General features: G+C 44.5%; 1 protein-coding gene across 9 annotated transcripts in view; it reads right to left on the bottom strand.

The window, feature by feature from the left end:
• The window catches only part of Armc9 (armadillo repeat containing 9), a 137,885-nt gene extending 128,318 nt beyond the window's left edge, over nt 1-9,567 (bottom strand). For 5 of the 9 annotated variants that reach the window (XM_076549500.1, XM_076549501.1, XM_076549503.1 and 2 more), the window contains exons 1-3: nt 9,489-9,567; nt 4,109-4,196; nt 525-653 (exon numbers count right to left, since the gene is read on the bottom strand). In XM_076549500.1, coding sequence (XP_076405615.1) covers nt 525-653; nt 4,109-4,159 — 180 coding nt within the window. In that variant the 5' untranslated portion in view covers nt 4,160-4,196; nt 9,489-9,567. Of the gene's footprint in view, nt 1-524; nt 654-4,108; nt 4,197-9,086 lie in introns of all 9 variants that reach the window. The other 4 variants (XM_076549498.1, XM_076549502.1, XM_076549506.1 and 1 more) reach the window with 4 other exon arrangements.
• Between the last annotated feature and the right edge of the window lie 3,954 nt (nt 9,568-13,521).

Genomic DNA, 13,521 nt, shown 5'->3' with positions numbered 1-13,521 from the left:
TGGATAACCAAAAAATAAAGATAAATAAATATTAAACACACACACACACACACACACACACACACACACACACACACACACACACCAGAAAAGAACAAGTATTAGCAAAGATGGATGAAACTGGAAGCTTCTACATTGTTGGAGGGAATATAGATTTATTTTAAGTGTGTGGGTGTTTTGCCAACATGTATGTCTGTGCACCACATGCTTGCCTGATACCTGCAGAAGCCAAAAGAGGGTGTCAGATCCCTTGGAACTAGAGTTACAGATGGTTATGAGCCACCATGTGGATGCTGGGAATTAAACCTGGGTCCTCTGGAAGAGCAGCCAGTGCTCTTAACTGCTTGAGTCCCTTCTGTGTGTTTTTGATAGCAACCATCCTAATGTGTTTAACATATGATATCTTGTGGTTCTTAGTGCATTTCTCTGATAGCTTTGGGTCTATTTCTACCTAACTTTAAAGAACTTGCAATTTTGGAACTTCACAAGCATCTTCCCAGAGCTGAAGACAAGGCAGGTCTCACCTGGATCATCAGTGACGTGGAGTCCTTCTTCAATGACCCACTTGCAGTTTTACACAGTGGCTTTCCTTTTACTTTGCATTCTTTTGAAAATGTCTTCAGGGTTTCTTCAAATTCAGCAAAATCTAAATACTGGGACAGAGAACATAATTCAGGAACAAAAAAAAAAAAACAACAAATTCCCAATACTCCAATTAAACAACGGTCAAATGCCCTGAACACGCAGATATATAAAAGGCCAACAGGAATATGCTCAAAACCACATCCATACGAATATCTACTATCAAAAAGACGAGACCTAGGAATGTCTCAGCACATGATGCTCTTGCAGAGGACCCAAGTTTAATTCCTAGCACAAAAAACAGGAGGCTCACAACTTCCTGTGTGACTCCAGCTCCAGAGGATCCAACGCCCTCTTCTGGCCTCCATGGGCACCTGCACTCAAATGCACATACATGCACACAAACACATAAATCATGAAATAAGTCTTCAAAGATAAGCGCTAACAGAAACTAGAGGAAAGGGACCCTCCTATACTGTTAGTGGCAATGGAGACCAACACGGCTATAATGGAAAATAAATGGAGGTGCCTCAAAAAACAAACTAGGAAGAAGAGTAATAAGAATATATCACATACACGTATGCAACTGTCAAATAACAAATCATACAATAAAAAATCGGAACAACCTTGTGATCCAGCAATCCCATTTCTGGTTATAGATAGGAAGAAAATAAAACCAATTTTTAAGAGTGCTATCTGCACATGAGTATTTCTACAACATTACTCAAAATAGTCAAGACATGGATGAACCTAAATATCCATCAATAGATAAGTAGGTAAGAAAATACTAAAATAAAGTACTACAGCCTTAGGAAATCCTGTCACTGGTAACACGAATAGCATTGGGGACATACATTACAGGAAAGAGGCCAGGCACAAAAAGGTAACTATTGCAATTACATGTGCAATCTAAACAGTCATGCTTACAGAGCGGATAGCACAATGGCAGTTGCCAGGGGCTTAGACAATAGTTTAGTCAAAGGATACATTTTAGTTATGAAAAATGAGTAAGGCCTGTGAGCCAATATTCAACATGGTGACCGGGAAGCACAAACACATTGGGATTTGCTAGTAGAATTGATTTTAAGTGTTTTGTTTTATTTTGTTTTTTGTTTTTTTAGACAGGGTTTCTCTGTGAGTAGTTCTAGCTGTCCTGGAACTCACTCTGTAGGCCAGGTTGGCCTCGAACTTACAGAGATCCACCTGCCTCCACCTTCCAAGTGCTGGGATTAAAGGAATGCACCACCACTGCCTGGCTGCTTTTTGTGTTAAGTGTTCTTAACACACAGTCAGCAGAAGAAAAGGAGGAAGGAAGAAAGAGGGTAAGAGGAAACACAAGACGGGCGTACTTAATTAGCTTAATGAGGTGATCACCTCAGTACTTCAGTCCACACATATGTTACAACATCAGGCCATAAACATACATCTTTTTTGTCAATTACACTTATAGAAAATAGGATTCCATGGATTTCAGATAAAAGTGTCAAATCTTCTGGGGCTGGAACTACAGGTGGTTATGAGCCATCTACATGGGTTCTGGGAAATGAATCTGGGTTTTCTGCATGAACAATATGTGTTTCTAACAACTGAGCCATCTCTCCAGCCCCATCATTTTTACTATTAATAGAAACTAAAGTGATGCAGTCTGAAAAAAGTGAAGAGATTGGATGGCTCTTGGTTTACTAGGATCTATTTGGAATAGAATTAAAAATAATGCTTTGCTAACAGGAGAATAAAGCATTAAAAATAGGAAATGTTAGCCAGGCGGTGGGGGTGCATGCCTTTAATCCCAGCACTCAGGAGGCAGAGGCAGGCGGATCTCTGTGAATTCAAGGACAGCCTGGTCTAAAGTGCAAGTTCCAGGACAGGCACCAAAGCTACACAGAGAAACCCTGTCTCAAAAAACAAAACAAAACAAAAAAAAGGGAAATGTTAGCAGTGAGCCTCTTACAGAGTACTCCCACCCTTGAGAGCAATGCTCTGATGCTGTTCTTCACCCATCATTTCAGCTAGCAACAGTCACACCATGTTCCACCTTTTCTAAACTGTGGCTGGGTCCCCTGGTCCTGTCCACAGTCGTTATGGCACCAGCTATGGCCATTTATTCACCAATTGCACAATGAACAACTTTGCCTATCCAAAGTGGCCACCCATCTCCCTCCACTGTCTCCTGAAGCCTGTCAGTTTACTCACAATGAACAGCTGCAAACCTCAGAGGTCTGCCGGATTCCTACACGCCCAAGCTTTCAGTGTAGCAAACTAAATGGCCGTAAGTCAAAGAAGGGTATTCCAGGTCTATAGCACATGCCTGTGATCCCTGCACTGGGGAGGGCAGAGGCAGGAGGATAAGGATTTTAAGGTCATCTTTGGCTACACATCAAGTTCACGGTCATCCTAGGCCACATGAGACCCAGTCAGACACAACACGCTCACACTCAAGAATGAGTGAGTGAAATGGAAAATCATGTAATGATAAAAAACAAAACTACAAACTAGGAAGAATTTGTTGCAGCTTACTATTTATTTGTATATTCCTTTACTCATTTAATTTGTTTTGATAACAGGGTCTCTGTATAAAGTACACACTGACCAGCTAAAGCTTTTCAATTACCTGAATTACATGTGTAAACTTGCTACCTTTTAAGGATTTATTTATCTTTATATCATGTGCACAAGTAGCTTGTCTGAATGTTTATCTGTACACCACATGCGTGCAGCACCCACAATGCCAGACAACACCAAATCCTTTGAAACTGGAATTATAGATGGCTGTTAGCCACATGTAGGTGCTGGGAACCAAACCTGGGTCCTCTGGAAGAGGAGTCAATGCTTTTAACCACCAAGCCATTTTTTGCTACATTTTAATTTTGTTTTTAAAGATTTAGACTTTTTATTTTTATGTGTATGGGTGTTTTTGTCTATATGTATCTCTGTGCCACATCCACGCCTGATATCCACAGAAGCCATAAGAGGGTGTTGGATGCCCTGAAACTAGAATTACTAATGGTTTTAAGTCACCGTGTGGGTGCTGAGAATCAAACCTGGGTCCTCTCAAAAAGCAGTCAGTGATATATATATATATATATATTTTTTTTTTTTGTTTGTTTGTTTGTTTGTTTGTTTTTTGGGACAGGGTTTCTCTGTGTAGTTTTGGTGCTTGTCCTGGAACTCACTCTGTAGCCCAGGCTGGCCTCGAACTCACAGAGATCCACCTGGCTCTGCCTTCCAAGGGCTGAGATTAAAGGCATGCGCCACCACTGCCCGCCTGCAGCCAGTGATCTTAACCTCTGAGCCAGCTCTCTGTTCCTACTACATTCTAAAATACATGTTTTGGGGACCTGAGTTCCAATCCCAGTACTCACAGAAGGTGGTTCACAAATGCCTGCAACTCCAGCTCCAAGGGATCCAATGTCCCACTCTGGCCTCCATTGGCAGTCACACACAATGCAAACAGCCATACAGACATAAACATACAAATAATCTTTTTAAAAAATGCTTTTCTATGACTTGTGTTTCATATAATTACCTCTTTCACCAGTGCAAGCAATTCAGATTCATGGGCCAGAATATCCCCCATAGTGAACTGCTACTGGCAATTCTCACAGCAGAAACCTCTACAAGACAAAAACATAACACAAAGGTTAATTTCACCACCTGAGAAATGGCAAATGGGCAGCTGTGGTGGGCAGAAGACAGGGCCCCAGAGACGGGCGCAGTGATCTCCAGAACCTGTGACCACAGGACACCAAGAGTCACGTGACTGGGGGGGGTTAAAAATGCAGGTGGCGCTGAGATAACTAATCAGCTGTCCTTCAGTCACAGAGACAAGCCTGGATTACCAGCTCACCCAAGAGAGTCACAGAGGAAAAGGAGGCAGTGTAGCTAGAGTTTTCCTGCCCTGCCCACAGTCAGGACAAATCTTTTTCACCCGCCAGTCCCACAGCCACTCAGACCCAACCAAGTAAACACAGAGACTTATATTGCTTACAAACTGTATGGCCGTGGCAGGCTTCTTGCTAACTGTTCTTATATCTTAAATTAATCCATTTCCACAAATCTATAGCCTGCCACGCGGCTCATGGCTTACCAGCATCTTTTCATGCTGCTTGTCATGGTGGCGGCTGGCAGTGACTCCTTCTGCCTTCCTGTTCTTTTATTTCTCCTCTGTCAGTCCCGCCTATACTTCCTGCCTAGCCACGGGCCAATCAGTGTTTTATTTATTGACCAATCACAGCAACTTGACATACAGACCATCCCACAGCACAGCCAAGTGCAGACCATCTCAGACACCTGCACTCAGGCCCGTGGTCTCTATGCGGACCTGCTGGGTAAAGCCACGAGGAACCCAAGAACAGGCTCCCACAGGACATACAGAACATCCCACAGCAAGGCAGGAATGCCAGTGTCAGAGCGACAAGATGCAGAGAGATGGACCTGTCACTGCAGGCTTTGAAGACAGAGGAATGATCACAAGTCAAGGAGGGAAGGCAGGAACTGGGAGGCCAGGCCCACTGTCCTCTAGCTTGTCATGACAGAAACAGCACCGGAAATGTTCACTGCAGGCTTCTAACCTCCAGAACTTCAGAAGACCAAGCCTGTACCAGTTCAAGTCACCAAGTTCACGGGGTTCCTCACAGCAGCGGTAGAAAACGAGAGAGCTGAGCTGCCGTCCTACTGGCAGAGTTCTTGACAAGAAGGCATCCAGCCTTCGAGCACCTCATGAACTGCCAGTGTGGCACACATCTGTAATCCTGGCACTTGGAAGAGAACGGGTGATACACTCCTGTAACCCCAGCATGTGGGAGGAGTTTCTAGGCCCCTATAGAAGGCAGACTTCTTAGGCAGACCTCTCTAAGCTCTATGTAGCTCTCCATTGATCTGCTGACTTGAACTACACAGGCCATCAAGCAGTTCCAGCATCCATGGAAATGCAATGATGCCCACAATATATCCTACCCTCGAGGACCTGCATGTACACAATTCCGGCTGCTTGGATGCTCTTCCTGGAAACATCTACATCTTGTTTGGCCTCCACTTAATGGGGCCCACCCAGAGAGGCTTGCCAAACCACCCATCTAGCCCATCACTCCCAAGTGCTGCGGCTTCCCAGAAGCACTCTCCCCTGACTGCCTTCAATATCCTGTCATTGATGCATCTGCAACAGAATCCCCTTCCATAAATCAAGGCAAGCATTGTCTGTGGCGTTACACCTTCAATGCCCGTTAGACAGCCAGGCCCTGGCAGGTCTGGAGCTGGATGGAAAGAGACTCAGGAGGAGAATGAGAACTCATTAGAAACAGGGTAATGATTTGAAGACAAGGGAAGGTAGGAGCCACACTGACTAAGGCAATGTGACAGGGTGGCACACGCCTTTGATCCCAGCACTTGGGAGACAGGGGCAGGTGGATCCCTGTGAGTTCAAGACCAGCCTGGTCTACAGAGTGAGTTCCAGGACAGCCAGGGCTACACACAGAGAAACCCTGTCTTGAAAAACCAAAAAAAGTGGGAGTGGGGAGGTGTGTCACATTCCAGTGATTTGGAAGACCGAAGGCAGTGGTCTGAGTGGGAGAGAAGCTTAGCATCACTACACTTTTGGGCGTGACGTGGTGACAAGAAGCTTACTACCACCGAGTGCATGGATAAGGAGGATGGGGGAATTCAGCAAAGTGGCAGGATACAAGATCAATGCAAAAAAATCAGTAGCCCTCCTATACACAAATGATAAAAGGGCTGAGAAAGAAGTCAGAGAAACATCACCCTTTACAATAGCCACAAATAATATAAAATATCTTGGGATAACACTAACTAAACAAGTGAAGGACCTTTTTGATAAGTCTCTAAAGAAAGAAATTAAAGAAGATATCAGAAAATGGAAGATCTCCCATGCTCATGGATAGGTAGGATTAACATAGTAAAAATGTCAATCTTACCAAAAGCAATCTATAGATTCAATGCAATCCTCATCAAAATCCCAACACAATTCTTCACAGACTTGGAAAGAAAAATACTCAACTTCATATGGAAAAACAAAAGACCCAGGATAGCTAAAAGAATCCTGTATAATAAAGCAACCTCTGGAGGCATCACCATCCCTGACCTCAAGCTCTACTATAGAGCTATAGTAATAAAAACAGCTTGGTACTGGCATAAAAACCAACATACAGACCAATGGAATCAAATTGAAGACCCTGACATTAAGCCATGCACATATGAACACCTGATTTTTGACAAAGAAGCCAAAACTACAATGGAAAAAAGAAGTTTCTTCAACAAATGGTGCTGGCATAACTGGATGTCAGTATATAAAAGATTACAAATAGATCCATATCTGTCACCATGCACAAAACTCAAGTCCAAGTGGATCAAAGACCTCAACATAAATCCAGTTACACTAAATTTGACAGAAAAGAAAGTAGGAAGTACTCTTGAATACATTGGCCTAGGAGATCACTTCCTAAATATAACATCAGCAGCACAGACACTGAGAACAACAATTAATAAATGGGACCTCTTGAAACTGAAATGCTTTTGTAGGGCAAAAGACATGGTCAATAAGACAAAAAGACAGCCTACAGAAAGGGAAAAGACCTTTACCAACCCCACATCTGACAGAGGACTGATCTCCAAAGTATATAAAGAACTCAAGAAACTAGACATTAAAATACTGAACAATCCAATTAAAAAATGGGCTAAAGAGCTGAACAGAGAATTCTCAAAAGAAGAATATCAAATGGCTGAAAGACATTTAAGAAAATGCTCAACATCCTTAATCATCAGAGAAATGCAAATCAAAACGACTCTGAGATACCTTACACCTGTCAGAATGGCTATGATCAAAAACACTGATGACAGTCAATGTTGGAGAGGATGTAGAGCAAAGGGAACACTCCTCCACTGTTGGGGGGAACGCAAACTTGTACAACCACTGTGGAAGTCAGTATGGCAGTTCCTCAGAAAATTGGAATTCGATCTACCTCAGGACCCAGCCATACCACTCTTGGGCATATACCCAAGGAATGCTCAATCATACCACAAAGATACATGTTCAACTATGTTCATAGCAGCACTATTTGTAATAGCCAGAATCTGGAAACAGATCCAGGGAGGGTATATGATGACTGTGGCTTATAATAAGCTTTGGTTTTACTCAATCACTGGACAAGCCTCAATGAAACATTTCACTATTAGGATAAGAATTTGTACTGTATCAAGCTGATAAAATAAATAAATAAATAAATAAATAAATAAATAAATAAATAAATAGGAGGATGGAGGAAAGCATGCTGGAAATAAGAATACGGAAAGTGGGCAAGTCAAGATGTTGAAATCTCCAAGTTAAGTACAGAGGTAAGGAGGGAAATGTCTATAAGAAAACAGGCTGTCAGGGGTTGGAGAACTGGCTGCTCCTCTAGAGGACCTGGGTTTAATGCCCAGCACCCACATGACAGGTCACAACTGTCTATAACTCCAGTTTCAAGGGAATCCATGGCAACAGGCATGCACATAGTACACATATCTATGCATGCAAGCCAAATATTCATACACATAACATTTAAAAAAATCTTTAAAAAAAGAAAGAAAGCAGGCATTGGTGGCGCACACCTTTAATCCCAGCACTCGGGAGGCAGAGGCAGGTGGATCTCTAAGTTCAAGGCCAGCCTGGGCTACCGAGTGATATCCAGGACAGGCACCAAAACAACACAGAGGAGTCCTGTCTCGAAATAAATAAATAAATAAATATAAATAAAAATAAAATAAAAAAGAAAGCAGGCAGAAAAGAAAGCTCCATGAGGTGACACAGGCACACCTTTAATCCCAGCACTCAGGAGGTAGGGGCAGGCAGATCTCTGAGTTTGAGGCCAGCCTGGGCTACAGAGTGAGTTCCAGGACAGCCAGGGCTACACAGAGAAACCCTGTCTTGAAAAACCAAATAAATAAATTTAACTAAGTTAAAAAGCAGGCTGAGCAAGCCATAGGGAGCAAGGCAATGAGCAGCATTCCTTCATGGCCTCAGTACTGGTTCACGCCTCCAGGTTCAGCCTTGAGTTTCTGCCCTGACTCACTTTGATGAACAGTGACTTGGAATTGTAAGCAAAACAAACCCGTTCCTCCCCATATCTCTCTTGGCCATGCTGTTTCATCACAGCAATAGAAACTCTAAGACAGTGCCATGTGGAGCAAATTCACATCCACCTCAGAAAAGCGACAAAGCTAGAATTAAATCTATGCCGATACTGCAGGAGAAGATGCAGGAGCTGGTTCTCTCCTCCCAGCACGTGGGTCCTGGGGTTCCGACTCTGGTCTCCAGGCTTGGTCAGCAAATGCATACTTCTTGCCGGTTCAAGGTCACCCGTTTGAGAACCCTCTCTGTTGGATGGATGTCCCGTCTCCTTAGCTCGGTTAATTTAGGCCAGACAACCTCTGGGCTAAGGATCTACTTTATGGAGAAAGAAGGGGGCTGTTTATCGTGTTTTGGCATGCGGTGACGACTTCTGCATTCCCACCTGCGAGAGATTGAGGCCTACAGCTGGCTGAATACGAAGATGAATTTATACTGCAAATCACATGCTTCCCCTTAGAGTCAGTGAAGTCTGAGCTTGTCCTGGGTGCTGGGAGGGAAAACTACTCGTGAAAACTATGGGGAGAGAGAGAGAGAGAGGGACCTAAACGCCCCAGGCCATGGGATCGCGCTGCCGATGCTCAGCTGGACGACCTGGGCCACTCCAAGTTCGCCCCACCGCAGCAGAGCGAGGGGTTCCTGGGGAAGCAATGAACCCACGCTTGGGATGCGCAGGCGGCTGCTCAGGCCCTGGCCACGTCGGAGCCAGGACTGACGAGGCCAGTCACCCACGCGGGGTGCCCAGGCCTGCGCCACCGCGCCCGGCCGCACCGAGGGCCGCGCTTACCGGCTGCAGGGCTGCGCTCTCTCCTCCGGACCGCCAGCTCTCCCGCCGTCACCCCGGCAACCGCCGCCGCGGGGTCACGTGAGGGGACGCGGCCAATCGCACAGGGCGAAGCCGGCGCGGAGCATCCTGGGAAGGAGAGTGGGCCGCTGCGGAAGTGAGTGGCTGCGGCTGCGTGGCGTGCTCGGGGCTTGAGCTAAGTCGGCCTGTGTAAGTCCCGAGCGCCACATTTCCACCTACGTCAGGCCCTCCCGGAGGTTATCAGAGTCACTTTTGTCTTTTTCGGGTGCGTTTAGGTTTGTAAACAAACAAAAAGCGGAGACCGGCGAGAAGGCTTCGAGGCTAAAGGCGCTTTCCTCCAAACCCGACTGACACAAGTTCGACCCCCAGGACCTCCCCGGGGAAACGAGCGTGCTTTTAACGGTACTCAAGGTTCTGCTCAGCCCACTGTCCTTAGTGTATTCAGATCTACTCTTCTTACTCTGGTCCAAACGCAGTGCTAAAGGCAACAAAAAAAACCCTCTCCTTTAAAGAAGCCCTAGGGTGGTCGGAGGCCCCCATCTCCTGGGCTCTCTGCCCTGTCAATACTTTAATGAGTTAGGATGCCTTTCAAGCAAGGGTCTATTATATAGGAATAGAGTACTATGTCCTATCCAGGTAATATGGCTTGAAAATAATTTTCCCGGGATGTATTCTCAATAAACAGTTGTAAATATAACTGTACCAGGGTTACCAAATACAATATAGGGCAGCCAATTATCTTTAAATTGCAGACAACTATCAGAAATATATCCGCAATATTGCCACATTCTAGTGTACATATATGGTGCTATATTTTGTATTTTTTGTTTTTGTTTTTGTTTTGTTTTTTGTTTTTCGAGACAGGGTTTCTCTGTGTAGCTTTGCGCCTTTTCTGGGATTCACTTGGTAGCCCAGGCTGGCCTCGAACTCACAGAGATCCGCCTGGCTGTGCCTCCCGAGTGTTGGGATTAAAGGCTTGTGCCACCACCGCCCGGCTATATTTTGTATTTTTATTTGCTGAATACCTAACCATATATGTGTCCAGCATCCTACTGAGCGAGTCACATATTTTCCTTGATTGGCTCTCATGTCCATGGGTGGGTAATGGGCTCAAGCTAACAATGTTGTGCTTAACTAGAAGTCGATGCATCTGCAAAACAGCCACAGTTAACACACCCTCTACCCTCTTGTTTTCCAAAATCCCTCATCCTCTGTCTTCTGGGAAGGACCCAGACAAAACTGTCCGCTCCTCCTCATGAATCCCATGCAACTCAAATCCCAAACAACTTGCAGTTGACTGATCCCCGATCCCTGTGTTTACCCATGACTGATGTTTCAACTTCCCACTGTCTCCTAGTTGATTGGCTGAAGTTAGAAACTGTACTCACTCCCTGAAACTAGTCAGAAATAAACATTTCTGGGTCTTCTGCTGAGGGTTAACTGTAAACCATAAACCACCCTAACCATAAATCATCCCACCCCTCCATGTAAGTGTTAGATGGAGCCCCTGCTCTCCCTATTGCAATAACCTGAATAAAATCCATCTTCTTAACTGTCCAGGTTTTGTCTTTGGTAAAATGAATTACATGAGGTAGAGCCCTCGGGGGCTTGGCAGTTAAGAGCACTGGCTGATCTTTCAGAGGACCAGTTTGATTCCCAGCACCTACATGGCGGTTTACAACCATCTGTAACTATAGTTCTGGGTCTCTAACACCCTTTTCTAGCCTCCAAGGGCACTGCATGTACATGGTACATGAACATACATGCAAGCTGAATAAGCATACATGTGAAAAATAAAATTCAGTCTTGTATAATATTAGAGGGACCAGCCTCAATATTATACATCCCAGGGGCTCAGGAGAGAGAACTACTAACGGCGAGAACTATTATCAGGAAATATAATCTCAGCACACTGAGTTCCATAGTCCACTTGCTTTAATTCCTCTGGCATAACATCCTTTATACACAGCTTCAGTTCTGTTCTTATGTCTAGCTCCTTTCTTGTCTGATTTCTCTCTATATTTATCTACTGTCCCCTCTAGGTTCTATCTTAATTCCTTCATCTAGTTCTGCCCCTTCTAGGTTCTCATCCATCTTGTTCCTTCCCATATCATCTCCTCTCCCGTCTCCTTCTCTCTCATCTGGCTCTTCCTCATCTTCCATCTCGTTCCTCTAGTACTCTCCTGTAGCCCTTCAATCTACTTTTTCCCCATCTCAGTTTGTTCCTCTCAAGTTCTTACCCATCTCGTTCTTCCATTCTCTTCTCTCCTCCCTGTTCTGTCCTCTGCTTTACAGTTATATATCTCCCCAAAATCACAATCCTCCCCTCCACCCAGGACACTCAGCCTGAACTTCCTCAGGCAGTGATTGTCCACTATCAGGATCAAATGGAGGGTTGATAAGAATTACAAAGAGGGGCACTAGTTGTTAATTACCATTTGTGACCCAAAGGGGAAGTGACTAATGAATTAACTAAAGGCTAAATATGGGTAACATCTAAGAAGAGGGATCTTATGTGCACAACTATAATCTTAAATGTGTTTGGTAAAGGATGTTAAAAATCTATAAGTTGCTAGGTCAATGGGAGAAAATAAAACTGTCTTCTTTTTTCCTGTGGCTCCTATCTGTCCAAGCTGTCTGCCGTTTTTCTGCAGGGTGGGGGAAAGTGTGCTCAGTCTCTAGGCAACCTGTGTACAGCTAGATGCCTCTGGTGATAGCTAAAGGGAGATCTGGAACTGGAGGTAAGGTTTGGGAAAGGAGGAAGTTAAGCTTAATTAGCACATCCACCAGGCCTTTTCAAACAGGTGGCCTGGATGCTTAAGTCTGTTCTTAGAAAGTACAGAGGTATCTCTGATAAGGTACTTTCCTCCATCCGGTGATGGACCTGGCTGGATGCTATCAATAATGATAATTACAGGGAGGCTTGAACTGGGAGTTCTGGCTGAGCATATCTGTTAGCACAGAAGTTTATCTAAATATTCCTAGAAGTGGTTAGGTAAGTAGTTAGAGATCTATAAAGTTAGTAAGGCTGTAAGAAAGGAGGGGTCTGAGCTAAATTGTGTAAAGCTATTACTTAATGTCTACCTGACCCAGGCGGTGTCCCCTTGTGGAATTTACCTTAAGTCAGGAGACTCGCCTGTGGGTTGTTATCACTGTTAATCCTCGGAAATTGGGTGACCACCTGGGTGATGTCTCCTTTAGTCCTTGAAAGTGGCTAGGGGAGATATCTGATTCCAGAGAAAGCCTTTCCTGAGGCTGTTCTCCAAATGCTTGGAATGTGTATGTCTAGAGAGTGATCAGTCCACATTGTTAGCCCTTCTTAGGGAAAAATCAATTGGGAAAACTATGAAGGAACACATGATTTTCATAACAGAAGACAGCTGATATATAACAAGCCAAGTAACACCAAAAACTCCTTGGGATTTGGCTTCCTCTGGAGGAATTCCCTGATCCCTCCAGGTAGTGACTTTGCCATAACCAGCTGAGTTCTTATGATATATTTCTGCGGCCCGCAGCAATTCAGGGCTAGAGAGATGGCTCAGCCATTAAAAGCTTCTAGAGGACCCAAGCTCAATTCTCATACCTACTTGGTGGCTCACAACCATCTGTAATTCCAATTATCGGATGCTTATTTATTTATTTATTTTGGACTCCACCGGCACTGCACACATGTGGGGTGCACAAACAAGACACACATAAATAAAAATAAAATACGAATAAATACATTTTAAATTAAAAAGATATGTCTACAAAGGTGTGTGGGAGGGGATGCCTTAGAATTCACAGAACTGGAGAGAGCCAACCTAACCCAGGCGACTGTGCCTCTGAGCTCTGACCAACAATAAAAATACCTCTGGGGAGCAGAAAGACAGCGCAGTCGGAAACTGCCTGCTGTATAAGCATGAAGATCTGAGTTCAGCTGTCCAGCACCCACCAGAAGAGGTGCCAGTGTGCCTCTGTAATCCCAGTGCTAGAGTCACTGGGGGGGCAGGGACAGATGGATCCCTGGAGTTCA

This window comes from Peromyscus maniculatus, chromosome 13 (assembly GCF_049852395.1).
Source record: "Peromyscus maniculatus bairdii isolate BWxNUB_F1_BW_parent chromosome 13, HU_Pman_BW_mat_3.1, whole genome shotgun sequence".
Lineage (NCBI taxonomy): Eukaryota > Metazoa > Chordata > Mammalia > Rodentia > Cricetidae > Peromyscus > Peromyscus maniculatus.
The sequence above is the reverse complement of the archived record's forward strand: the minus strand, read 5'-3'. Positions and strand labels throughout refer to the sequence as shown.